The sequence below is a fragment of the Anser brachyrhynchus genome (assembly GCF_964034855.1).
Source record: "Anser brachyrhynchus genome assembly, chromosome: 35".
Taxonomy (NCBI): Eukaryota; Metazoa; Chordata; class Aves; order Anseriformes; family Anatidae; genus Anser; species Anser brachyrhynchus.
Window position 1 is genome coordinate 233,589 of NC_137728.1, and position 23,093 is coordinate 256,681.

At 63.7% G+C, this 23,093-nt stretch overlaps 3 protein-coding genes across 11 annotated transcripts; 2 read left to right on the forward strand and 1 right to left on the reverse strand.

Moving 5' to 3' along the window:
• Positions 1-64: 64 nt before the first annotated feature.
• PNPLA6 (patatin like domain 6, lysophospholipase) lies at positions 65-15,658 on the forward strand. Of its 7 annotated transcripts, XM_080571623.1 has the most exons (37): positions 69-487; positions 1,538-1,607; positions 1,695-1,757; positions 2,500-2,587; positions 2,814-2,896; positions 2,975-3,072; positions 3,155-3,295; positions 3,501-3,660; positions 3,740-3,820; positions 4,096-4,224; positions 4,315-4,395; positions 4,499-4,619; positions 4,713-4,796; positions 5,223-5,329; positions 5,414-5,605; positions 6,061-6,138; positions 6,385-6,590; positions 6,721-6,852; positions 6,927-7,050; positions 7,125-7,238; positions 7,829-7,904; positions 8,064-8,204; positions 8,514-8,577; positions 8,649-8,817; positions 8,887-9,069; positions 9,153-9,271; positions 9,411-9,567; positions 9,888-10,004; positions 10,118-10,187; positions 11,056-11,172; positions 11,478-11,594; positions 13,132-13,280; positions 13,354-13,506; positions 14,242-14,358; positions 14,603-14,699; positions 14,783-14,892; positions 15,153-15,584. In XM_080571623.1, exons 2-37 carry the CDS (start codon positions 1,569-1,571, stop codon positions 15,216-15,218), a joined length of 4,143 nt encoding a protein of 1,380 aa, XP_080427749.1. In that variant the 5' UTR covers positions 69-487; positions 1,538-1,568; the 3' UTR covers positions 15,219-15,584. The 7 variants fall into 7 exon arrangements, with proteins under 7 accessions (XP_080427746.1, XP_080427748.1, XP_080427747.1 ...); XM_080571620.1 differs by having other exon boundaries at positions 65-487; positions 4,499-4,796; XM_080571622.1 differs by having other exon boundaries at positions 65-487; positions 5,223-5,605.
• LOC308184515 (uncharacterized protein) lies at positions 15,543-19,849 on the reverse strand. 2 transcript variants are annotated; one of them, XM_080571642.1, is made up of 2 exons: positions 19,709-19,849; positions 15,543-17,350 (listed from the first exon to the last, which is right to left on the reverse strand). In XM_080571642.1, the coding sequence occupies exon 2, from the start codon at positions 17,293-17,295 to the stop codon at positions 15,790-15,792; it is 1,506 nt and encodes a 501-aa protein (XP_080427768.1). In that variant the 5' UTR covers positions 17,296-17,350; positions 19,709-19,849; the 3' UTR covers positions 15,543-15,789. The 2 variants fall into 2 exon arrangements, with proteins under 2 accessions (XP_080427768.1, XP_080427767.1); XM_080571641.1 differs by lacking the exon at positions 19,709-19,849 and adding an exon at positions 17,635-18,396.
• On the forward strand, positions 18,693-22,191 carry LOC308184520 (macrophage mannose receptor 1-like). 2 transcript variants are annotated; one of them, XM_080571655.1, is made up of 8 exons: positions 18,763-19,202; positions 19,529-19,624; positions 19,718-19,822; positions 19,962-20,021; positions 20,123-20,518; positions 20,989-21,134; positions 21,628-21,737; positions 21,829-22,191. In XM_080571655.1, the coding sequence occupies exons 1-8, from the start codon at positions 18,992-18,994 to the stop codon at positions 21,953-21,955; spliced, it is 1,251 nt and encodes a 416-aa protein (XP_080427781.1). In that variant the 5' UTR covers positions 18,763-18,991; the 3' UTR covers positions 21,956-22,191. The 2 variants fall into 2 exon arrangements, with proteins under 2 accessions (XP_080427780.1, XP_080427781.1); XM_080571654.1 differs by having other exon boundaries at positions 18,693-19,202; positions 19,529-19,822.
• The last annotated feature ends 902 nt before the right edge of the window (positions 22,192-23,093 follow it).

Below are 23,093 nucleotides of genomic sequence, written 5' to 3' on the forward strand. Positions count from 1 at the left end.
GGCACCCATGGGTGCCCTGCGCCATGGGGAGGGCGTGGGGGCGGTGCTGGCACCCCTGGGGACAGGGCTGGTGCTGGGGTGCGCCCACCCTGGGATGCCCATGGGGACGAGGTCAGTCCCGGGGTGCCTCCCCCCCCCCCCCCCCCCCCCCGGGGTGCCCTCTGTCTCCCCCAGGACCCTGAGGGTGCCCGGGGTGGGGGTTAGGCCTCCCCCTGCCACTCCCAAGATGGCGCCGGGGCCCAAACGCCCTCCCCGCCGCCCTGCGATAACATCGCCCCCCCCTCGTTCCACGCCCAAGATGGCGCCCGCGCTCCCCAATGGCCTCCCCTCAGTCTGCCGGCGGACCTTCCCAAGATGGCGGCGCCGCCTGAACGCCCTCCTCCCCCGTGACGTCAGCGGGGGAGGGCGGGCGGCCTTAAAGGAGCCATGACCCCGCGGGGGCCGCCGCCGAGGCCGGAGCGGGGCGGGAGGCGGCGACCGGCGGTTGGTGAGCGCGGAGCCCCCGGGGGGGCGGTAACGGAGGCGGGGGGGGGATGGAGGGCGCTCCAGCGGCCCGGCCGGGGGGATTTACCGCCTGGGAGGGGGAGGGAAGGAGGTAGTGCCAGTCGGGGGGGGGGGGCATGTTGGGAGGGGGCAATACCCCGGGGGGGGGCGATATTAGCCTGGGGAGGGGGCAATAACGCCTGGGGGGTGGGGGTGAGGCAACGTTAGCCCTTGGGGGGGGGGAGTATGGGTTTGGGGGGGCAATATTGTCTGTATGGGGGGTGGGAGGAGAGTATTATTAGCTGGGGGGGGAGATTTTTACCTTGGGGGGGGGGGTATTAAAGGGTCGGGGGGGTAATAACAGGCCGGGGGGGGATGCGGGGCAATGCTGGCCTTGGGGGGGGGTGTCAATGCTGGGAGCGGTTTGTCTTAGGTAGGGGGCAGAACCAGCCGTGGGGGCAATACTGGCCTGGGGGGGGGGGGGGTAGAAGCCATGGGGGGGGCAGTTGTCACCCCCAGGGGGGGCCCTGGCTCACGCTGTCCCCACCCGTGGCGGCGGTGGCAGGGGGTGACATGTGCCGGTGACGTCCCCGCGCCGGTGCCTGCCGATGCCACCGCCACCTCCCCGGGCGTCCTTGGGAAGGACGGGGGACGCCGGGGGTGGCACCGTCCCCTTCGGGTGCCAGTGGGGCGAGCAGCGGGGGGGGCATCCGGGGTGACGCGTGACACCGGGGACCAGCGGTGGCCTCAGCATGGCGTTGACGGCTGTCGCAACGCCCGATGGTTCCTGCCACCACTTCCTCTCCCCGCTGGGAGAGGGGACACAAAAGTCCCCAGAGGGACACAGAAGTCCTCACCCAGTCCCTCCGTGCCACCCAGCGCCACGGGGACACCCTGGGGACACCCCAGACCCTCCCTGCTGTGACCCCCGTGCATTTAATCGGGGCGGAATCGCCCCATTTGGGGACGTCGTCCTACCGTCACTGCTCTGCTTGCGCGTCCCCGTACGGCGAACCCCGAATTATTTTGTCCCGTTTTCCCCCTTTTTCGGCAGCTTCCTGCATGGGCAGAGCCCCGCGGCAGCCATGGGGCAGGGCGAGTCGGAGCCGCAGGAGGAGGCGGAGGTAGGAAACGCCACTGCCGCTGGATGGGGTGACGGTCCCCACCCCGCGGTGTCCCCCGCCCTGGGGCTCAGCCACCTGTCCCCGCAGGACGCGTCCCTGACGGCCGTGCTGCCCAGGCTGTTTGCCGACGAGCAGCTCTCCACCGGGGCGGTGAGTACCACCAACTCGTCCCCACGCCCTCGGGGACAACGTCCTGGTCCCAAAATCCTGACCCCCAGCGTCCCAGTCCCCGACATCCCAGTCCAAGGGGACGCGAGTGTGTCCCTGTGCCCCAAGGGACAGCGTTCTGGTGCCTGATGCCATTAAGGGAAATGAAGGTGACAAACCTGTCCCCGTGCCCTTGGGGACGCGGTCCTGGACCGGCTGCTGTTGAGCGCCCCTAAGGGCTTGCGAGGTTGTCACCGTGCCCCGGGGGACACCGAGTGGTTCCTGCTCCCTTGGGGGTGGTGTCCTGGTCCCTGGTGCTGCTGAGCACCCCCGGGGGGCACAAACTTGTCCCCGTGCCCCAAGGGAGAGGAACTTGTCCCCATATGCCCCAGGAACAACATCCTCATACCCAGAACTGTTGAGCCCATCTGAAGGGACACAAGCTTGTCCCCATGTCACAAGGGACAGTGTCCTGGTCCTGATGCTGTTGAGCACCCCCAAGGGGACACAAACTTGTCCCCATGCCTTTAGGGACACTGTCCTGGTTCCCGATGCTGCTTAGCCCCTTTGAGGACAAGTTCTTGTCCCCACACCCCAAGGCACACCATCCTGGTCCCCAACACCGTCAAGCACCTCTCCTCCATGAGCGTCACCAGGGTGGCAGTGCCATCGGTCACCCCACACGTTTGTCCCCATGCAACAGGGGGGTCCAGGGGCCTCATGGGGATCCCGTCTCCCTCCGTAGGTACTGGGGGTGATGCTCAGCCTCAGCCTCTTCGCGGTCCTCGTCGCCACTGCCATCGTGGTGCTGGTCCGGCGGCTGCGCCTTAAGAGTGAGTGACAACACCATGGTGGCCCTGGGGAATGGCACAGAGTGATGCCCCCGGCGCCACCTATGCCTCAGTTTCCTCCACGAAGCATAGAGGAATGGGCATGCGGGGAGGTGGCACAAGGCAGGGGGGCACAGGGTGGTGACACGGGGTGGGTGGCCTCCGGTAGGTGACAGTGGCGGGGTGACAGGGCCGTGCCCCGTTAACCTGTCCCCTTCCTGCTATCCAGAGGTCCCGGCGCAGGGGACACCCAAATACCGCTTCCGAAAGAGGGACAAGGTGCTTTTCTACGGGCGCAAGATCATGCGCAAGGTGATGCCTGGGGTGGCAGTGGGGGTGGCATCTCCCTGGTGTCACTGGTGGGTGACATCCCCTCTCGGTCCCCGCCAGGTCTCCCAGTCCACCTCCTCCCTGGTGGACACCACCATCTCCAGCACCTCGCGGCCCCGCATGAAGAAGAAGCTCAAGATGCTCAACATTGCCAAAAAGTGAGGTGCCACCGCTGGCAGGCGGGTGGCGGGCGGTGGCAGAACCCGGTGTCACCTCGCTGTCACCTCGCTGTCCCCTCAGGTTCCTGCGCATCCAGAAGGAGCTGCCCACGCTGCAGCTGAAGGAGCCCCCGCCCTCCGTGCTGGAAGCCGACCTGACTGAATTTGACGTGGCCAATTCCCACCTCCCCTCCGAGGTGCTCTACATGCTCAAAAACGTCCGGTGAGGTTCAGGATCCAGCCCTGGGTTCAGGATCTGGCCCCACCATCCCCACCCCGAAGCCATTTTATGGGGCGATGGACCTACGGGCGTTCGGAAGATGCTCTCCTCTCTGCATCCCCTGGTGCTGAGCTGATGGGATGCTAGAGTGACTTTTTGATGTGGTGCCCGTCAGGCTTGGTGTCACCTGCTGTCCCCATCCTCACAGGGTGCTGGGACACTTTGAGAAGCCGCTGTTCCTGGAGCTCTGCAAGCACATGGTTTTCCAGCAGTGTCAGCAAGGGGATTACGTCTTCCGACCCGGTCAGCCCGACACCAGCATCTACGTGCTGCAGGATGGCAAGCTGGAGCTGCTCCTGACCGAGCCGGTGCGGGGACAGGGCTGGGGACAGGAGGGGGACGCTGCGGGGACAGGGCTGTAAGAGCAGGGCGGTTTGTGCTGTGTAGGACGGAAAGGAGACGGTGATGAAAGAGGTGTTCCCCGGAGACAGCGTGCACAGCCTGCTCAGCATCCTCGATGTCATCACGGTACTGGCCCTGCAGCTGTCCCCAGACCTTCCCCCAGGCAACTGGGGGTCCCCTCAACCTGATCATGGCTGTCCCCAAACTCAGTAAAACCGACCGTGGCTGTCCCCAAGCCCAACCAGGGCTGTCCCCAAACCTCTCCCGGAGCAAGCGTGGCCATCCCCAAACCCCACCACACCAACCGTGGCTGCAGCTGTCCCTTCATACCCCCTCCAAGCCAGGGAGGGGGGTGTCTCGCCATCCTGGCAGTGACACTGCCACCGCTGGCTGTCCCCTAGGGCCACCAGCGGCCGTACCGGACGGTGTGCGCGCGGGCGGCAGAGGACTCCACCGTGCTGCGGCTGCCAGTTGAAGCCTTCTCAGCCGTCTTCGAGAAATACCCCGAAAGCTTGGTGCGGGTGGTACAGGTGAGCCTGGCACCGGGGAGGGGACACGGGGCGGGGGGGGGGTGTCCCCAGGGGTGGACAAGGGACGCTGATGCCTTCTGGTCCCTGCAGATCATCATGGTGCGCTTGCAGCGCGTCACCTTCCTGGCGCTGCACAATTACTTGGGATTGACCAACGAGCTTTTCAGCCACGTGAGCATGGGGGGGAGCCTCCTGAAAATGGGGTTCTTGTCTGGGTCCCCCCAAAAAGGGGGACACCCCTTGTCATTGTGCTGGTGACGCGTCCCCTTTGTAGGAGATGCAGCCGCTGCGGCTCTTCCCGCAGCCCGGCCATGCCACTCGCACCAGCCCCGTCCGCCACAGCAAGCGGGGGCTCAGCGCCGCCGAAGAGGGCAGGGAAAGGCAAATGGAGCTGGGTAGGGTCCGGGGTGGGGTGACCAGACCCCCCCTTACCCTCCCGAACCCCCACCCTACAGCAGGAGGCCTCTCATGCCCGTCTCGTCCCGCAGTTGAGCCGCTGAAAGCCGGAGCCCTGGATGCCCCTGCGCCGCCGCTGCTGAGCCGCTGCATCTCCATGCCAGTGGATATCTCTGGTGGGTCGGGGGCTGGAGGAAAGAAGGGGGGGCCCTTGGGTTCGTGCGTCACCTCCTGAGGGTTGTGCGTCCCACTTTGGGCTCGTGCAACCACCCCAAGGGTCATGCAGCCCCCCCAAGGCTCATGCAGCCCCCCCGAGGATTATGCACCTCCCGCAAGGGTCATGAAGCCCCCCCAAGTGTCATTCTTCTCACTCTGGATTCATGCAGCCCCCCAAGGGTCATGCAGCCCCCCTAAGGGTCGTATGTCCCACTCTGGGCTCATGCAGCCCCCCCAGTGTTGTTGCAGCCCCCCTGGCCATGTATCATCCCCCCTTCCCAGCCTCATGCATGCCCCACTCCGGCCTCGCAATCCCTCCCTGCGCCCAGCTTGGGGTCCCGGTGCCCCACCAGTGACCATCCTGTCCCCTCCCTGGCGGGGCGCAGGTATCCAGAAGGGTCCCCGCTCCGACTTTGACATGGCCTACGAGCGCGGCCGCATCTCGGTGTCGCTGCAGGAGGACAGCACCGGCGCCATGGCCGCCTTCTCCCGGGTAAGGCCGTGGCCAATTACATCCTCCCAAATCCGCATCCGCCTCGACGCAGACCGGTGCTGGACCTGTCCCTTGTCCCCTCAGTCCGTCTCACACGAGCCCAAGGAGCGCAAGTCGGTGACGGTGGAGGAGCAGCCATCGGGTGTCTACCGCTACAACTACTGCGAGGACGACTCAGCGAGCGGGGACTGGCCCTTTGGGCCCTACCAGGGCCGCCAGACCAGTGCCATCTTTGAGGCTGCCAAGCGGGAGCTGGTCAAGCTGATGAAGGTGGAGGTGAGACCGCAAACGGAGCTGGCGAGGGGAGATCTTGGCCTCGTGGTGGTTCCCCATTGCCTCGTGGTGCTCCCTGTCAGCTTGTTCTGGGCCTGCGTGGCTTTGTGGTGGGTCCCCGTCCCCTTGTGGTAGGCTCCCATCACCTCATGGTGGGTCCCCATCGCCTCATGGTGCTCCCCGTTGCCTCCTGGTGGGTCCCATTGTCTCATGGTGGTCCCCCATGGCCTCTTGGAGGGTTCTGTTTCCTTATGGTGTCCCCATCACCTCATGTTGGGCCCCTGTGGCCTTGTGGTATCCTCGTCACCTCATGGTAGGTCCCCATCACAACATGGTGGGTCCCCATCACCTCGTGGCAGGCCCCTGTGGTCTCGTGGTGGTCCCAATCACTTTGTGGTAGTTTCCTTTGGCTTCCTGGTGGTCCCTATCACCTCACGTGAAATCCTTCTTCCACCCAGGACCCTTCTCTGCTCAACAATCGCGTTTTGCTCCATCATGCGAAAGCTGGCACGGTCATTGCCCGTCAAGGGGACCAGGTGGGTCTGGGTTTTGCGGGGCTGCTGTGACATCTTGCTCTCCCTACCCCATATTTCCATGGGGTGCTGCACCTCCTATGCCTGCCGTATGGGTGGTGGGGGACAGGGACCATCCCTGGAGCTGCTGAGAGTGCAAAACCCCAAGTGAAGAGGAGCAGAAGAAACCCCAAGCGTTGCTGGTGGGGACCCCTTGCCCCCGGGGGGTGATCGAGGCAGGGTCCTGGTGACAGGGCGCCGTTTTGGCAGGACGTGAGCCTCCACTTCGTGCTGTGGGGCTGCCTGCACGTGTACCAGAGGATGATCGACAAGGCGGAGGACGTCTGCCTCTTCCTGACGCAGCCTGGCGAGATGGTGGGGCAGCTGGCTGTGCTCACTGGCGAGCCCCTCATCTTCACCATCAAGGCCAACCGTGACTGCACCTTCCTCAAGATCTCCAAATCGGACTTCTACGAGTGAGTCCCAAGCACCAACGAAGGGGTTTTGGTGCTGGAGGGGGGTTCTGGGCTGAACACAGCTCAGCATCTATGGTGGTGGCATCTCTTGGGGCCACCACCTTGTCCCCCAGCTGCTGTCGGTCCATAGGATCATGCGGGAGCAGCCCAGCGTGGTGCTGAGTGTCGCCCACACCGTGGCTGCCCGCATGTCACCCTTCGTGCGCCAGATGGACTTCGCCATCGACTGGATGGCAGTGGAGGCCGGCCGGGCGCTCTACAGGTGGGTGCCCCCCACCTCGGCTCGGTGGGGACCCCCTTAGCACAGGGGTGACATCTCTTTGGTGGCGTCCCCAGGCAGGGCGACAAGTCAGACTGCACCTACATCGCGCTCAACGGGCGCCTCCGCTCCGTCATCCAGAAGGGCAGCGGCAAGAAGGAGCTTATTGGGGAGTACGGCCGCGGGGACCTCATCGGCGTGGTGAGACCCGTGCTGGTGCTGGGGCGTGCGATACATCTTGGCTATATGTCTCAGCTATACGTCATCTTCTCCAGGTGGAAGCCCTCACCCGGCAGCCCCGTGCCACCACGGTCCACGCGGTCCGAGACACAGAGCTGGCTAAGCTGCCTGAGGGCACCTTGAACAACATCAAGCGTCGATACCCCCAGGTATCCCCAAAATCCTGCCCTGCCGTGGGAGCAAAATGGGTTGTGCTGGGGGGTCCCAACCGTACCGCCATGGGAAGATGGATCACGTGGGATGGATCCTCTCTGTCAAAACCCAAAATGGAGAAGGGATCAACCCGAGCATGGCAGAGGCGTGCCTCAGGGGAAGTCTTGAAACTTCACCAACCTCAACATTTTGTGAGATATGAGAGGCTGGAGAGATGCTGGTGCTGGTGTCCATGGCTTGGTCCTGCTGAAGTCTGGAGACCTCCAATGTTGGAGATCCCTATGCCAGGGTCTGCTGGTCCTTCCAGGGGAAGGAGCATGTCCCAGTATCCCAACTGGTGGTTCTGACACCCATTAAAATCATCTTAAATTAAATAATTAAGGCAGTGATGAGAGCTGGCAGGGGAAAAAGGCTGGTGTCCTAAAGGGATGTTCTTCGCTGAGGTCCCCAGGGATGGGTGTTAGTGGTGGTGGCACCCAAAAAAGCACATGGAATGCTGGTTCTGGTCTTGCTCCGGGGAGTTAATATGTCTCTGGCTCAGGGAGCCCCGCCAGCTCTGATGATTGTCCCCGTCCTTGTCCCAAAGGTTGTCACCCGTCTCATCCACCTCCTGAGCCAGAAGATCTTGGGAAACCTCCAGCAGCTCCGCGGCCCCTTTGCAGGTGGGTCCCAAAGGGATGAAGGACAGTGGGGACAAGGTGACAAGGGGTGCCAAGGAATCCTTCCTGGAGCTGGTGGCTGTCATCGGAGCAGAGTCCAGAAAGTGTCCCCTGCCCTGTCATGCTGTCCTCCTGCTGCCACCGCATCTTCTCTTCATGCAGGCTCTGGTTTGGGCATGGCCTCCAGCTCGGAGCCCACCAACCCTACCAGCAACCTGTCAACAGTGGCGGTGCTGCCGGTGTGTGACGATGTGCCCACAGCCGCCTTCACGTTGGAGCTCAAGCACGCACTTAACGCCATTGGTGAGTGCTGGCATGGCAGCAGCAACTGCGGCACAGTGGTGGCCATGGCACGGAGGTGACCGTGGTGTGATGGTCCCCCAGGCCATGATATGACATTGACAGCAGCCCCATGGTGTAACAGTGACCATGACACAGTGGTAACCACAGCTCCATGGCATGCCAATGGCCATGGAAGGGTGCTGGAACCCCATGGTGTGGTGGTGACTGTGGCTTGGTGGTGATTGGGTCCCCATGGCATGGTGGTGACCATGGCTTGGTGATGACCATGACCACATGACATCCCTGTGACCACGGTCCTACCTCTCCCAGGTCCCACACTGCTCCTCACCAGCGACATCATTCGCGCTCGACTTGGCTCCTCGGCGCTTGACAGGTAACTCCCGGCAGGAGGGACATTGCTGGTGACCCAACGCCATGCCGCATCTGACCCCTCCATCCTGGCAGCATCCAGGAGTATCGCCTGTCGGGCTGGCTGGCACAGCAAGAAGACATCCACCGCATCGTGCTCTACCAAACCGACTGCACCCTGACGCCGTGGACCGTGCGCTGCATCCGTCAGGCTGACTGCATCCTCATCGTAGGCTTGGGCGACCAGGAGCCGGCGCTGGGAGAGGTGAGGGGCGCGTGGCGGGGTGCGCGTGGCGGGGACAACGCAGCGCCATGCCGCTGATGTCCTCTGCAGCTGGAGCAGATGCTGGAGAACACGGCAGTGCGTGCGCTGAAGCAGCTGGTCCTCCTGCACCGCGAGGATGGCCCCAGCCCGTCCCGCACCGTTGAGTGGCTCAACATGCGGAGCTGGTGCTCGGGCCACCTGCACATCAAGTGTCCCCGACGTGTCTTCTCCCGTCGCAGCCCCGCCAAGCTGGTAGGTGCCACTGCCGCACGTCCCCAGCCCGGGTGTCCCCTGCACTCTGCTGCCATCGTCACCCGTTGTTCCTTGTCCCCCAGCGGGAGATGTACGAGAAGGTCTTTGAGAAGAGTGCTGATCGGCACAGCGACTTCTCCCGCCTGGCGCGGGTGCTCACCGGTAACACCATTGCCCTTGTCCTGGGGGGCGGCGGAGCCAGGTGGGTGCTGTGCTGGGGCAGGATGCGACCCAGCGGGATGGGTGTCCCGCTCCCGTGACCGCTGTCATTATTATCCAGTGACCACTTTCTTCTTTATTTTTCCCCACCTCGTCTCCTCCATCTGCTTCCCCCCGGCCAGGGGCTGCTCACACATCGGGGTGATCAAGTCGATGGAGGAGGCGGGGATCCCCATTGACATGGTTGGTGGCACCTCCATCGGCTCCTTCATCGGGGCGCTGTATGCCGAGGAGCGCAGCGCCGTGCGCACCAAGCAGCGAGCACGCGAGTGGGCCAAGGTGGGTGCCTGGCGAAGCTGGGCAGGGGCGCGCACCAGGCCCTCACCATCGCCGTTTTGGGTGGACACCAGCACAGTGCCCTGCCTGCCTGGGGCCAGCCATGGCCAGGGTGTTTCTAAAGCACCTTCCTCTCTTCTTCCTGTTCCTCTTCCTTTTCTTCTTCCTCTTTTTCTCCCTCCTTATATTTTCTCCCTTCTTTTCTTTCTCCTTCTCTCTTCCTTCGTCTCCTCTTTTTTCTTTCTCCTTTCCTTTTTTCTCCTTCTTTCTTTTCCTCCTCTTTCTCCTTCTCCTCCTCCTTCCTCCCCTACCTCCTCCTCCAGTGCATGAATTCGGTGTTCGAGACTGTCCTGGATCTCACCTACCCCATCACCTCCATGTTTTCGGGCTCAGCCTTCAATGCCAGCATCAACAAGGTTTTCCAGGACAAGCAGATCGAGGTGCGCCGCACAGCCCTTCCCAGGGCTGCACCCACCCACAGGGGGTCCCAACTGGCTCCCCACCCTACTGCCACCGTCCCCACGATGTCACCCACCTCCTCTTGTCCCCACAGGACCTTTGGCTTCCCTACTTCAACGTCACGACCGACATCACGGCCTCGGCCATGCGGGTGCACACGGACGGTAAGAGCTCCCCAGGGAACTGGGGATGCTCTCTGGCACCACCGTGTCTCCCTGTGTGGGGACCCTCCTTACCGGCACCCCAAAAACGGTGCCACTGTCACCTGGCTGGGGGAGGACACATCCTGGCAAGCAAAGGGCTCGGAGCCCAGGCATTGGTGGTGTCCCAAGGCCACGCAATGCTGGTAACCAGCAAAGCTCAGCTCCCTTGAGCTATGCCCCACGTCCTTGATGGGGTTGGCAACAGAACTGGGGTGCGGAGCTCCCCCCCCGAGTGTGCACGTCCCCTCTAACATATCTGCTCACCACTAACCCCAGTAACCCTCACTCACAGCATGGGGGTGTGGGGCTGTCCTGCTGGGGACAACGTGGTGGTGGTGGTTGGGACAATGTGATGATGGCGGGGACAATGTGATGGTGGTGGGCACAATGTGATGGTGAGGACAACCTGGTGGTGGGGTCAACGTGGTGGTGGTGATGGGGACATTGTGATAGGGACAATGCAGTGGTGGTGATGGGGACCACGCGGTGGCAGTGGTGGGGATAACGTGGTGGCTGCCCCTCATCCTTGCCTGGTGCTGGAGCTCACCTGGGACATTGAGCCGTCCATGGGGCGCACGCGGTGGCTTGTAGACAGCCTGGCTCTTGCTCCACCTGCTCCTCTGGCCTCTAATGCCAACTAACTCCCACTCACCATCCCTAACCCTCTGTCATTCCCCATCCCAGTGTGGCCAAGGTGTTTTCCCCAGAGTGGCTCGCTCTTGGGACTAAAAACACCCCACCAGTGCCAGCAGCCTCGGTCACCTGTTGCCGGGGGCTCGCGCATGTCCCGTCCCCCCAGGACCATGACGGTGTCCTCTCCCTCCGGCAGGCAGTGTTTGGCGCTACGTCCGAGCTAGTGCATCTTATACCCCCTACCTGCCTCCGCTCTGCGACCCTAAGGACAGCCACTGGCTCGTGGACGGCTGCTATGTTAACAATGTCCCAGGTCAGCATCTCCCTCTCCGGGGCTACCGGCCCCCCAAAAACAACCCCTTTCCCCACCCAAAAATAAAAAGCAACACACAAAACAACCCCACATCCCATCTCAGGTGGAGCCATCTAGGCTTTGTAAATGGCCAGTCAGGGTGCGTGCCGCCCCGGTGGGTGCCTCTGCCACCCATGAGTGCCCACCGGATTCCCATGGGGTGCAGATGTCCCCAGGCAAGGGCAGGGGTGAGGGGCAGCCCCCTGGGGGGCTCAGGCAGGCGTGGGGTGGGCCGTGCTCACTGCGTTTGTTCCCCGCCGGCGCAGGCTCGCTCTGGCGGTACGTGCGAGCCAGCATGACCCTTTCTGGGTACCTACCGCCACTCTGCGACCCCAAGGACGGCAACTTGCTGATGGACGGTGGTTACATCAACAACCTGCCAGGCAAGTAGCGCCCCACCAGCATCACCGCCACCGCCTGCCACAGCCGATGCTGCTCCAGGTCCGGCCCCAGTGGTGGGCGGTTGAGTGGGAGCCATGTGCCCACCAAGGGATGGGTCTTCAGTGGTCTTCAATCCACCATTGAGGCTGGATTTGGGCTGTTTCGCATGGTTTTGCATTGATTCTTGGTGTCTTTGGCATTGGGTGCCCTCTCGGCATCTTCATCCTACTTCCCGTGCAAAATACGTCCATCTGTCTTGTGTCGTCTCTTGGTGTCCTCAGCACCAGGCGGCTTCCAAGGGCATCTTCATGTTTATTCATATACAAGACGTGGCCCTTTGTCTTGCATCATACTTTGGTGTTGGGTGTCCTCTTGGGGCATCTTCATCCTCCTTCATGTACAAAACTCGCACAGTGTTGTCAGCTCTTGGTGTTCTCAGCACCAAGATGATCCCAGATCATCTTCGCTCTTCATGTACAAAAAATGTTCCTCTGTCTTGCATCACCTCTGGGTGTTCTCAGCACAGGGTGCCCTCCTAGAGCATCTTCATGCTCCTTCCTCTGCCAACCCCTTTCATCCAACCTGCATCATCCTCTCCTGATGTCCTCAGTACCATGTGCCTTCCCAGGGCATCTTCATCCTTCTTCACATGCAAGCTGTCTCCATTCATCTTGCATCATCTCTTGGCATCCTTGACACTTGGTGCCCTCCCAGAGCATCTGCATGCTCCTTCACATGCCGACCACCTTCATCCATCTTGCATCATCCTCTCATCCTTGTGTTCTCAGCACTAGATGCCCTCCCTGGGCATCTCTGTCCTCCTTCCCATGCAAGACAGCTCCATCTATCTGTTACCATCTCTTGGTGTCTTTGACACCAGGTGCCCTCCCAGGACATCAATATACTCTGCAAGCCACCTCCCTCCATCCTACACCTTTTGGTGTCTTTGGTACTGGCTGCCCTCCTGGGACATCTTTGTGCTCCTTCATGCACAAACCAACTTCAGCCACCCTGAGTCATCGTTTCTTGATGTCTTTTGCCCTCCTGGAGCATCTCCATCCTTGACATGCAAGTCACCTTCCTCCCTGTTGGAACATCATTTCTTGATGTCCTCAGTACCAGGTGTCCTCCTGGGACATCTCCATCTTCCTCCACATTCAAGCCGTCTCCATCTGCCCTGCATCATATCCTGGTGTCCTTGGCACTGGGTGCCCTCATGGGGGTCCTTCCACACTTCTTATCCCACCGTGGATGCCGCAACTTGCCTGCACCCTCCTGTCACCTCTGCACATGCAGCAGGTTGCAATGCCGCTCTGCTCCCCACTGGCACATCATGCCACTGGGCTCCTGCCCCCAAGTCCAGCACCCACGGGACATTCCTCGTCCCCCCATGAGCCCTCAGCATGGCTTTGCCATCCAGCCCATGGTCAGGAACAATCCCTCGCCCTGCTCCACTTGTGCCACCGCCTCTTGTGGTGGGCTCGGACTGGGGAAAACCAGAGTGCTGCCGACCCAGCTTCCTCTTTTCCCACCCTGCAGCCGACATCGCCCGCAACATGGGTGCCAAGACAGTGATCGCCATCGATGTGGGCAGCCAGGACGAGACGGACCTGTGCAACTACGGGGACAGCCTGTCAGGCTGGTGGCTGCTCTGGAAACGCCTCAACCCCTGGGCTGAGAAAGTCAAGGTGAGGAGCAGCGGGATGTGGGGACACCAGTGGGGACAGTGCAGGCAGGGTGCTGAGCTCTCTGTCTTCACAGGTGCCCGACATGGCAGAGATCCAGTCGCGGTTGGCGTACGTGTCATGCGTGCGGCAGCTGGAGGTGGTGAAGTCCAGCTCCTACTGCGAGTACATTCGCCCCCCCATTGACCGCTTCAAGACCATGGATTTCGGCAAGTTCGACGAGATCTACGTGAGTCAGGGATGGAGAGGCTGAGGGGGTGGCCTGGACTATCAATAGGGTGTCTCAAGTCATTGGTTGGGGTTTTTCAGCCATCATCTGGGGTGTTCTGGGTGTTGATTGGGATGCCCCAGCCACTAATGGGGTACCTCTGACAACGATTGGGGTACCTTGAGCATCTGTTGAGCATCCAGACCATTAGCAGCGTGTCCTGGTCATCAGGTAGGGTCAACCAGCAATGAACTGGGTGACCCAGCCACCATTTAGGAGTGCTTTGGCCCATCAGTTGGGGTACCCTGGTCATTGATTGGGTCTCCTAGCCATTAACAGCATACCTCAGGCCATCATTTGAGACATCTTGGCTATTTCTAGGGTTCCCCAGCAACTGGTTGGGATGTCTTTGCCTTCAGTTGCATGTCCAAGCCATCATTTGGGTGCCCTGGCCATTAATGGGGTGACTGGATCATCATCTCGGGTTGCCCAAGCTATCATTCAGGGTGCCCAGGCCATCAACTGCAGTGTCCTGGCCATCATTTGAGGTACCAGGGTCATCATTCAGGGTCCCTAGGTCATTGTTTAGGGTTTCCTGGCTACCATTTGGGAGTGCCCTGACCATCGGTTGGGTGCCCCAGCCATCAATTGGGTGTCCCATGCCATCGGATGGGATGTCCTGGCCATCAGCTGGAATCCTGGGCCATCCTTTGGGGTGCCCAGGCCACCAACGGGCTGCGGTCGCTCTCCCCACAGGACGTGGGGTACCAGCACGGCAAGGTGGTCTTCGACGGTTGGAGCCGGGGCGACATCATCGAGAAGATGGTGAAGGACAGGCGCTCGGCCGACTTCTATGAGAGCAAACGCATGGACGTGAGCAGGGGTGGCACCGGGGTCTGCAGGTGGCAGTGGCTGCATGGGACCTGCCCCAGGGCATCCTGGCATGGGCCACCCAAGCCCTCACACCTCTTGAGCAGCTTTTGTCCTTCTTTGCCCATACTGCCCCCCCCAGTACCCTTCCACTGCCTTACCCATCTCACGTCCCCCATCCTCTCCCCTCTCATGGTTGGGGGCACATCTCACACACCTTCCCCTCTATTTCCCCCCTGCCCCGTAGGTGCTCACATGCCCCAGCGCTGGCTTCACGGACCTGGCAGAGATCATCTCCCGCATCGAGCCCGCCAAGCCCTACCCATCGGACGGCTATGCGGACGGTGAGCAGGGGCCAGGGTGCAGGGCTGGGGGCCTGATCTGGGCTCGGGGCCTGACCCTGAGTCCCCCCCCTTTCCCTTCCCAGAGGAGTCCGACTACCTCACTGAGTACGAGGATGAGGGGCCGGAGCTCATGCGGGGTGAGGAGGAAGCATTTGCCCCGACTGAGTGGCCCGGAGCTGGCACTTTGGAGGCTGTGAGTACTCCCCAACCACAGGGACCCTCCAAAATGAGGCCTCTCAGAGCTTGGGGGCTCCCAAGGGTGCCACAACCCCATGCATGGAGGGGGTAACATGGGGCAGATCCTGGCCCCAGTTGCGGGGAACCCCCAAAATGGAGGCCCCCAAAGGTGTGCATGGAGGGGGTTACATGGGGCAGAGCTGCCCAGCTGGGAGCCGACGGGTGTTGCGCCGTGTCCCCATCCTGCTGTCCCCCACGTATCCCCTCTCTCCCCAGGAGGACGAGAAGAGCCTGCGGCACCGCCCAAGCCCAGCCCGAGCCTCCTCCATGTCCCACACGTGAGCCCAGATGGCACCGAAGGAGCCCAAGAGTACCCCCGGGTGTTGCCCTGGCACTACCTCCGCACCCCGGGGCCCCCCCGACCTCCTCTTCCATGGCCGCTTCCCTGGCCAGGGCTCAGCCCCGTGGCACTTTCCCACCCGCCCCAGGCTTGTCCCCACTACTGTCCCCAAGCTGGGGTGACAACGGGGGCTCCAGGGACCCCTCCCCTCCTTTTCCACCATCCTGCACTGTTGCACTGGCCCAAATCCCCCCTCCGTGGCCTGGCCATGCCCTGCTTTGCCGCAGGACCGACCTCGTGGTGGGGGGAGAAGTGACTGCTGTATATTTTCTTTTTTTTTTTTTTTAATTATTATTATTTAAAACAAACCTGGTACTGTTTCTCCTGCTGGAATAAAGCTTCAAGGCTGGGGGCTGGCGGTGGCCAGCAGACAACAACCACCAGATGACACCATCAAATGCCCCTGTGGTGCCCGTGGCCGCAGCAAAGTGCAAGACAGACGCTGTATGAAACCAGCAGGGAGGAATAATCCCCACAGCCGCACCAGTGTCACCCATGGGTGCTTCTCCGGCATCAGTCGGGCGTGTGGACGCGCTGGTGCAGCAGGAGGTTGGAGCTGCGGCTGTAGCGGCGACCGCAGTGGGTGCAGGGAAAGGGTCGTTCACCAGCATGCGCCCGCCGGTGCCGCAGCAGTGCTGAGCGGTGCCGGAAGCCACGGTGGCACTGGGGACAGCGGTGCGGCCGCTCCCCCGTGTGCCGCCGGCCGTGCTCCAGCAAGCTGGCCCGCTGGGTGAAGTGCTGCCCGCACTGCCCGCAGGCGAAGGGCCGCCCACCGGCATGGCCCCGGCGGTGCCGCAGGAGGTTGGCACGGTCTGCGAAGGCACGCGGGCACTCGGGGCAGGCGTGGGGCCGCTGGCCGGTGTGGGCGCTGCGGCGGTGCTGGGCCAGGTAGGCGCTTTGGGTGTAGGCGCGGGGACAGTCGGGGCACCGGTGCGGGCGCTCGCCGGTGTGCACCAGCTGGTGCCGCAGCAGCGTGGCACTGAGGGCGAAGGCTTTGCCGCACTGGCCACAGGGGAAGGGCCGCTCGCCTGTGTGCGCCAGCCGGTGCCGGGCAAGGTGCGCCCGCTGCCGGAAACGCTGCCCGCACTCGCCACAGGCGTGGGGCCGCTCGCCCGTGTGGGTCTGCGTGTGCCGGGCCAGCGTGGAGCGCAGGGCGAAGGCTTTGCCGCACTGTAGGCAGCGGTGTGGGCGTCCCGCACTGTGGGCGCCCTGCTGGTGCTGGGCCAGGTGGGCGCTCTGCCGGAAACGCTGCCCGCACTCGGCGCAGGCGAAGGGACGCTCGCCCGTGTGCGCCCGCTGATGCACCAGCAGCCCCGCGCTGCCGGCGAAGGCTTTGCCACACTCGGTGCAAGCGAAGGGTCGCTCACCCGTGTGGCCACGCTGGTGCGTGGCCAGCGCTGCCCGGTCGCAGAAGCCGTGGCCGCACTCGGTGCAGGAGAAAGGGCGCTCGGCCCCGTGCAGTGCCTGGTGCCGCATCAGCGTGGTGCTCGCACCGAAGCGCTTCCCGCACGCCCTGCAGCAGAAGGGACGAGCCACGGTGGCAGGGTCCTTGCCATCACCCTGTCTCAGCTCTGCCCTGGCATCCTCGCGTTGGGGCCATGGGTCCAGTTTGGTGCTGCCGGCATCAGCCATGTCCTGGCACCGTGGCCCCCAATTGGTGTTGCTGGTGGTTGCCACATCCCGGTGCTCCGGCACGGGGTTGGAGCTGCCAGCATCGTCACGGTCCCGGCACCCCAGCATCGGTTCGGTGATGTCGGTGTCCGCCCGCTCCCTGCCTCGCGTCCCCAAATCGGTGCTGCCACTGTCAGCAGGGTCGCGGCGTCGCGTCCCCACTTTGGCGCTGCTGGTGTCCGCCTGGTCCTGGCCTTGTGTCCCCAAATCAGCCCCGGCCCAACACCGCAGCATCGTTTCGGCACTGCTGGTGTCGGCCTGGTCCTGCCTGCTGGGTGTCAGTTCGGCGCTGCTGCCAAACGCTCGGTGCTGGCACAGTGACCCCAAACTGGTGCTGCCGCTGTCCATGCCCTCATGGCACCCCGGTGTGGCTTCGGTGCTCCCGGTGGCTTCCCGGGCCCATCTGCGGCACAAGGTGGGGGGGGGCGGTGAGCAGGCAGCACCCTACGGTGTCACCCTGGGGCTGCGGTGGATCCAACGTCCGCCTTCAACGGGGGCACCCTGGGTGGCCGCCAGCCACCCGGTACCGTGACGGGGTGACAGGGACCGGGCCCAGCTGCCAACGGGGCCACCAGTACTGGGCACAGCCCGGTCCCATTCCCCGTTACATCCCCCGGTAACCGGGGCCCAGCACCCCCCCCCCCACCGCCCCTTCCTCCCCGGTACCGGTCCCCCCCCCCGCCTTACCTGCAGCGCTCGCTTCCCGCTGCCCGCTCCCTTTGCTCCCCGGTCCCGGCTCCTCCCGGTCCCGTGTGCCCCGGTCCCGAGCGCCGCGCCCCGGGGCTGGGGTCCCCCCACCCCGGCTCCCCCCGGTGCCGGTGCCGGTGCCGGTCCCGGCTGCGCTCGGCTCCGCCTCTCGGCGGCTCCGCTCCCGCCGTTGCGGCGCCGCCTGGGGGCTGCGGGACGCGCTGCAGAGCCCCGGGGGGCCGCGGACACGCGTGGGCGTGGGGATCCCTCCTGGGGAGGGGAGAGGGGGCCTGGGGGGTCCTTGTGGGGACGTGCATCGCGGGGGGAGGACGGGGACGGGCAGGGGGACACGGACAGGCGTGGGGACGCCCGGCACTGCCACGGCACACTCGTCACTGCAATGGGGTAGCCCACAGGACAGCCATCATCATGGGACACCTGGCACCACCACGGGGCGCCCGACACCACCATGGGACACCCGACACCACCGTGGGATGCCCAGAACCACCATGTGACACCTGGCACTACCATGGGACACCCAGAACCACCATGAGACACCCAGAACCACCACGGGACGCCCAGAACCACCACGGGACACCTAGCACCACCATGGGACACCTGGCACCACTATGGGACACCCAGAACCACCACAGGACACCTGGCACTGCCATGGGACACCTGGAACCCCCACAGGACACCCAGAACCACCATGGGACACCTGGCACCACTACGAGTGACCCAGAACCACCATGGGACACTCGGAACCACCATGGGGCACCCTCCACCACCATGGAATACCCAATGTTGCCACGGCACATCTGGCTCCACCGTGGGAGCCACCACGGCTCACCCGTCACCACCACAGCGGGTGCCCACTCCCACTGGGCGCGATAAGCTGGGTGCTGGTCATGGCTGGGGAGCTGTGGCCGAGGCTGGTGGGTGCTGATAGCACCCAGCTCTTCCTGCACCCCCGGAGATGACATGGGGCTGGGTGTCCGTCCCCCCCCTTCCTGTCCTCCCCCCCCCCCCCCCGAAGTGCTCCTTCTGTCCTCTTGGGGTCACCCAGATCTCCCATGGGTGCTGGGACGGGTGTGGGTGCAGCTGGGTGTGGGTGGACACCAGAGACGTGCTGGGCATGGGGACACCCTGGGCATGGGCACACAGCAGGCTTGGGGACACCCCATGGTGCACCCTAGGCATGGGGACACGCTGGATACTGTCATGGGTGCTCCCAGGTCCCCGCTGTGCCACCCATGGGTGCAGCCTGCAGGCTCCATGACCCTTCCTTGTGCCAAGACCCCGCAGGGACATCACTGGGGACCATCACAGGCGGTGTCACCTCCGGCCAAGCCCCGGGATGTGGGGAGGAAGCTGTGGGTGCTCGCGGGCCCCTCTGAGGCCCATCCCAAGGCAGGGGTGCATCCGGGCCCCCCCCTTCCTCATGCCTTATCAGTGGGGACACCCGTGGGGAGAGCTCAGCGGTGCTGCGGGGATGATGTACGGCAACATCGAGCCCAGCCAGCCCAGGGAAGGGCAAAAATGGGTGCTGGGGCCTGGCGGCAAGGAAGGTAAGGAACACCCTGGGGTGCTGGCTGGGGTGGGGGTGAGCCCAGCAGTCCCCAGTTCATGCCCCGAGCCTGTCCCTTTTGGGATCTGAGGAGGGGTCCCCAGGGCAGATGGTGGCACCAAAGGGGATCCCCATTTCCATCCCCGCTGCCCACAGGGGAGCCCTGGGGCTCATCTCCCACCTCTGGTACCCAATGGGGGAGTCCCCAGGGTGGTGACATGGGGGGGAAGCCCTCATCGTGGTGCTTGACAAGGGTCCCCAGGGCTGGTGGTGGCACAAGAGGGGGGGGATCCCCCACGAACACCATCCCTGCTGCCCCTTCTCCAGCCTGCAGTGACCCGTGCCCTATGGAGGAGAACCCATACGAGCCCCTCGACCCCCCCATCGCCGTGCCAAGCCGCAAGCACCTTCCTGACCCCCCAGGTGAGCCCATCCCTGTTGGGACGAGGCTGTGCAGCCCGAATCGGGGCCCTGCAGCCCCGTCGGGACCGATCGTCACCCACTCACCCTCCCCAGCGCGCCCGTGCTGCTCCCAGGAGAGGCTGGTGCTGGTGGGTGCCGCGGCCCTGGGGGTCTCGGTGCTGCTCAACGTGCTCCTCCTCGCCATCGGCTCACGGCGCAGTGAGTACCGGGGGGGGCACGGCAGCTCCCCCACCCCGGGAGATGATGCTGGGGCTGCTGGGGGCAGAGTTAAGGTAATTGGGGGGCTGGGGGGCTGCAATAGGACCCCCGCAGCACGGTGACCCTTTGCCTCCCCCAGTCGCAGCCCTGACGGTGGCCCTGGACGAAGCGGAGATGGCGAAGCAGCCGCCGAACGTGGGTGCGTGGCCGTGCCGCGTCCCCCCCTCCCCATTTCCACGGTGTCACTGTCCCAGGGCCCCACGCACCCTCCCCCCCCCATCACCGTCCCCCTCTCCACAGCCTCCGCGCCCTTCCTGCTGTACAACGAAGCGCACAACAAGTGCGTGGAAGCGCGCGGGCAGCAGCTGACGGCGGCGACGTGCCGGCCCGAGGCGGCGGCGCAACGCTTCCAGTGGCTCCCTGGGGACCGGCTGCGAAGCACGGCGGGGTCCCGCTCGTGCGTGACGGCGGCCAGGGGGCAAAACCTGTCCACGGTGTGGCTGCAGCCGTGCCGGGAGGACGGCAGGCTGCAGCGCTGGGAGTGCCGCGACGGCGCGCTGCTGGCGCTGGCCGGCCACGATCTCTATTTCAATTACGGCAACAACCAGAAGCACACCGTGATGCTCTTCATTGGGGACCGCGAGTGGAGCCGCTGGGTCGCCCACGGGAGCAAGGACAACATCTGCTCACGCTCCAGTCAGTTCCTGACCGTGGATATTTAGGGCCTTGCCCGACCCTTAACAGGCTGAAACACAGCCCCAGCCTGGAAGGGATGTGGCTTAAGAGAAGCCCAAACTGCAACGAGGCCCTAGCTCAGGCCTAATCCTAAATTATTTGATTTAAGCTAACCCTAAAGGAGTCCAAACCCTAGTGAAGTCCTAGCCCAGCTAACCCCAACCCAGTTGTAAACCTAAATATAGAGGACTCAAGCTAAACCCAAACCCTAATGGCACCCGAACCCAGTTACATCTCTAAATATATAGGATTTAACCTAATCCTAACCTAGCCTAAACCCCAATGGGGCTCAACCCAGACCTAACCCTAAATATATAGGATTTAACCCCAAACCCATCAGGGTTCTAACCCTACCCCTAACCCAGAGGGGACCCTGGCAGCTACCGCAGCCCTATCTGGGGGGTGACCCCCTTTCTGCTTCCCCTCCCCAGGTTGCCCCCCTTGCTCCAGAGGCTGGACCTATTTCGAGGACTCGTGCTATTTCCACTCTGCAACGACGAGCACCTGGGAGTCGGCGCAGCGCTTCTGCTTGGCCCTGGGCACGCGGCTCCTGGAGGTGGACAGCCCCAAGGAGCGGGTAAGGGGGACAGATCCCGGCCCCCGTGAGGGGGGGCAGCTGGAAGCCTCTCGTGGACCCCCAAACCCCTGTCCTGAACTTTAGGGCCTGCTCTGAGGTCACCCCACACCACCTTTTCCCATGGGAGGATGCTGCTGTGCATCTAGCTCTTACTTTTATTCTCTAAATACTCAGATACTCTACTTTTTACCCAAATTCTGTCCTTTTTAACCCTAAATTTGCTCCGGTGTTCCGAGGCCCTAATCCTGCCATCCCTGACCCCATACATCCTCTAACTGTCCCCCAGCTCAAAAAAACCCACCAAATTTCCCCCACGTCTCCTCACTCCTGGGCAGAGGTTGTGCTGGTGGTGGCCAGAGCAGCGTGGGGAGGTGCGGGAGCAGCATTGGGACCTACCTGGCACCGAGACCTGCTGTCCCCAGCTGTCCCCAAGGATGTGCAGGGGTCTTGAGGGGGGGGCTCTGCACCTGGGTGACAACGCCTCTGCCCCCAGACTTACATCCAGACCATTCTGCGAGACTCCTCCTGGCTGGGCATCACGGATAAAGAGGTCGAGGGCACCTGGAAGCGGGCAGACGGGACCATCCTGCCCAGGGAACAAAGGTACAGCCCAATGGGCGCCGGGGACAGGGTGACGGGGGCTTGGGGACGTGGAGGGGGCCACCCCTAAGCTGTGTCACTTCCCTCATCGCAGCTCGTGGCACAGGAACGAGCCCAACGGCGGGCAGCAGGAGAATTGCGCGGTGGTCCGCAAGGACGGCACGTGGTTCGACTACCCCTGCACGAGCCAGCTCCCCTGGGTGTGCGAGGGGCAGCCCTGAGCCTGCGGGGGGCACCTCGAGGGTCCCCCAGTCCCCGTCACTCCCCCTGCTCCGGGCTCCCCAAAGCCCGTCTCCGCTTGCCACGTCTGACCTGCAGCACTGCAGCACGCAGCTTCGGCCTCCAGCACCTCCACCCCGGGTCCCAGAAGGAGGCACCGGGCGGGATTCGGCGTTGGGGGCGCACCGGGGGGCCCTGTGGGACAATAAACGGGTGCGCAGAGTGAGGCCCCCGATCGGATGGGGACCCCAACGGCGTGGGGTGGATGGGTGCGGGGTGGCTCTGGGTTTCGGTGTCCGCCGGGGGAGCAGCGGTGGTTTCATGGGTGAAGCTACACTGGAGCCCTCTGCAGACATGGGATGGGGGAGTCTTGCCCCCCCCCCCCCGCCCCCCAGGTTCCCCAAATCATCCCCAGGCACCCAAATATCCCTCAGGCTCCCCAAATACCCTCCAGACCCCCCCCCAAATACCCCCCTTAGCCTCCTCAAATCCCCCCCCAGGCTCCCCAAACACCCTCCAGCCCCCCAAAACCCCCCAGCCTCCTTAAATCCCCCCCCAGCCTCCCCAAATACCCCCCCAGCCTCCTCAAATCACTCCCAGTCCCCCAAATACCCCCCCAGGCTCCCCAAACACCCTCCAGACCCCCCAAATACCCCCCCAGGCTCCCCAAACACCCTCCAGACCCCCTAAATACCCCCCCCCGCCTCCCCAAATACCCCCCTAGGCTCCCCAAACACCCTCCAGACCCCCCAAATACCCCCCCAGCCACCCCAAATACCCCCCTAGGCTCCCCAAACACCCTCCAGACCCCCCAAATACCCCCCCAGGCTCCCCAAACACCCTCCAGACCCCCTAAATACCCCCCCCCGCCTCCCCAAATACCCCCCTAGGCTCCCCAAACACCTTCCAGCCCCCCAAATACCTGCCTCAGCCTCCCTAAATCCCCCCTCAGGCTCCCCCAAATCCCCTCCACCCCCCCCCAGCACCCCCATAGACCCCCCAGGGCTCCCCTAAATACCCCCCCGCCCCCCCCCCCAGGGCTCCCCCAGACGGTGGTCGCGGGGGGGGGGGGGGGGGGGTGTTAGAACCGGGGCGGGGGGGTCCTGGCCTGCAGCTACCGGGAGCTGGGGGGGGAAGGGG

Excerpts from the sequence above, each read along its gene's own strand:
- LOC308184520 (XM_080571654.1), top strand. The coding sequence starts at position 18,992 with ATGTGGGGAGGAAGCTGTGGGTGCTCGCGGGCCCCTCTGAGGCCCATC. Across the intron at positions 21,135-21,627 it reads TGGACAGCCCCAAGGAGCGG|ACTTACATCCAGACCATTCT; the intron begins GTAAGGGGGACA and ends CTCTGCCCCCAG. Across the intron at positions 21,738-21,828 it reads ATCCTGCCCAGGGAACAAAG|CTCGTGGCACAGGAACGAGC; the intron begins GTACAGCCCAAT and ends CCCTCATCGCAG.
- LOC308184515 (XM_080571641.1), bottom strand. The coding sequence starts at position 17,951 with ATGCACGTCCCCACAAGGACCCCCCAGGCCCCCTCTCCCCTCCCCAGG. Across the intron at positions 17,351-17,634 it reads GCGGGAAGCGAGCGCTGCAG|ATGGGCCCGGGAAGCCACCG; the intron begins GTAAGGCGGGGG and ends CTTGTGCCGCAG.
- PNPLA6 (XM_080571620.1), top strand. The coding sequence starts at position 1,569 with ATGGGGCAGGGCGAGTCGGAGCCGCAGGAGGAGGCGGAG. Across the intron at positions 7,051-7,124 it reads GCGGGGACCTCATCGGCGTG|GTGGAAGCCCTCACCCGGCA; the intron begins GTGAGACCCGTG and ends CATCTTCTCCAG. Across the intron at positions 9,070-9,152 it reads GTCGCAGCCCCGCCAAGCTG|CGGGAGATGTACGAGAAGGT; the intron begins GTAGGTGCCACT and ends CTTGTCCCCCAG.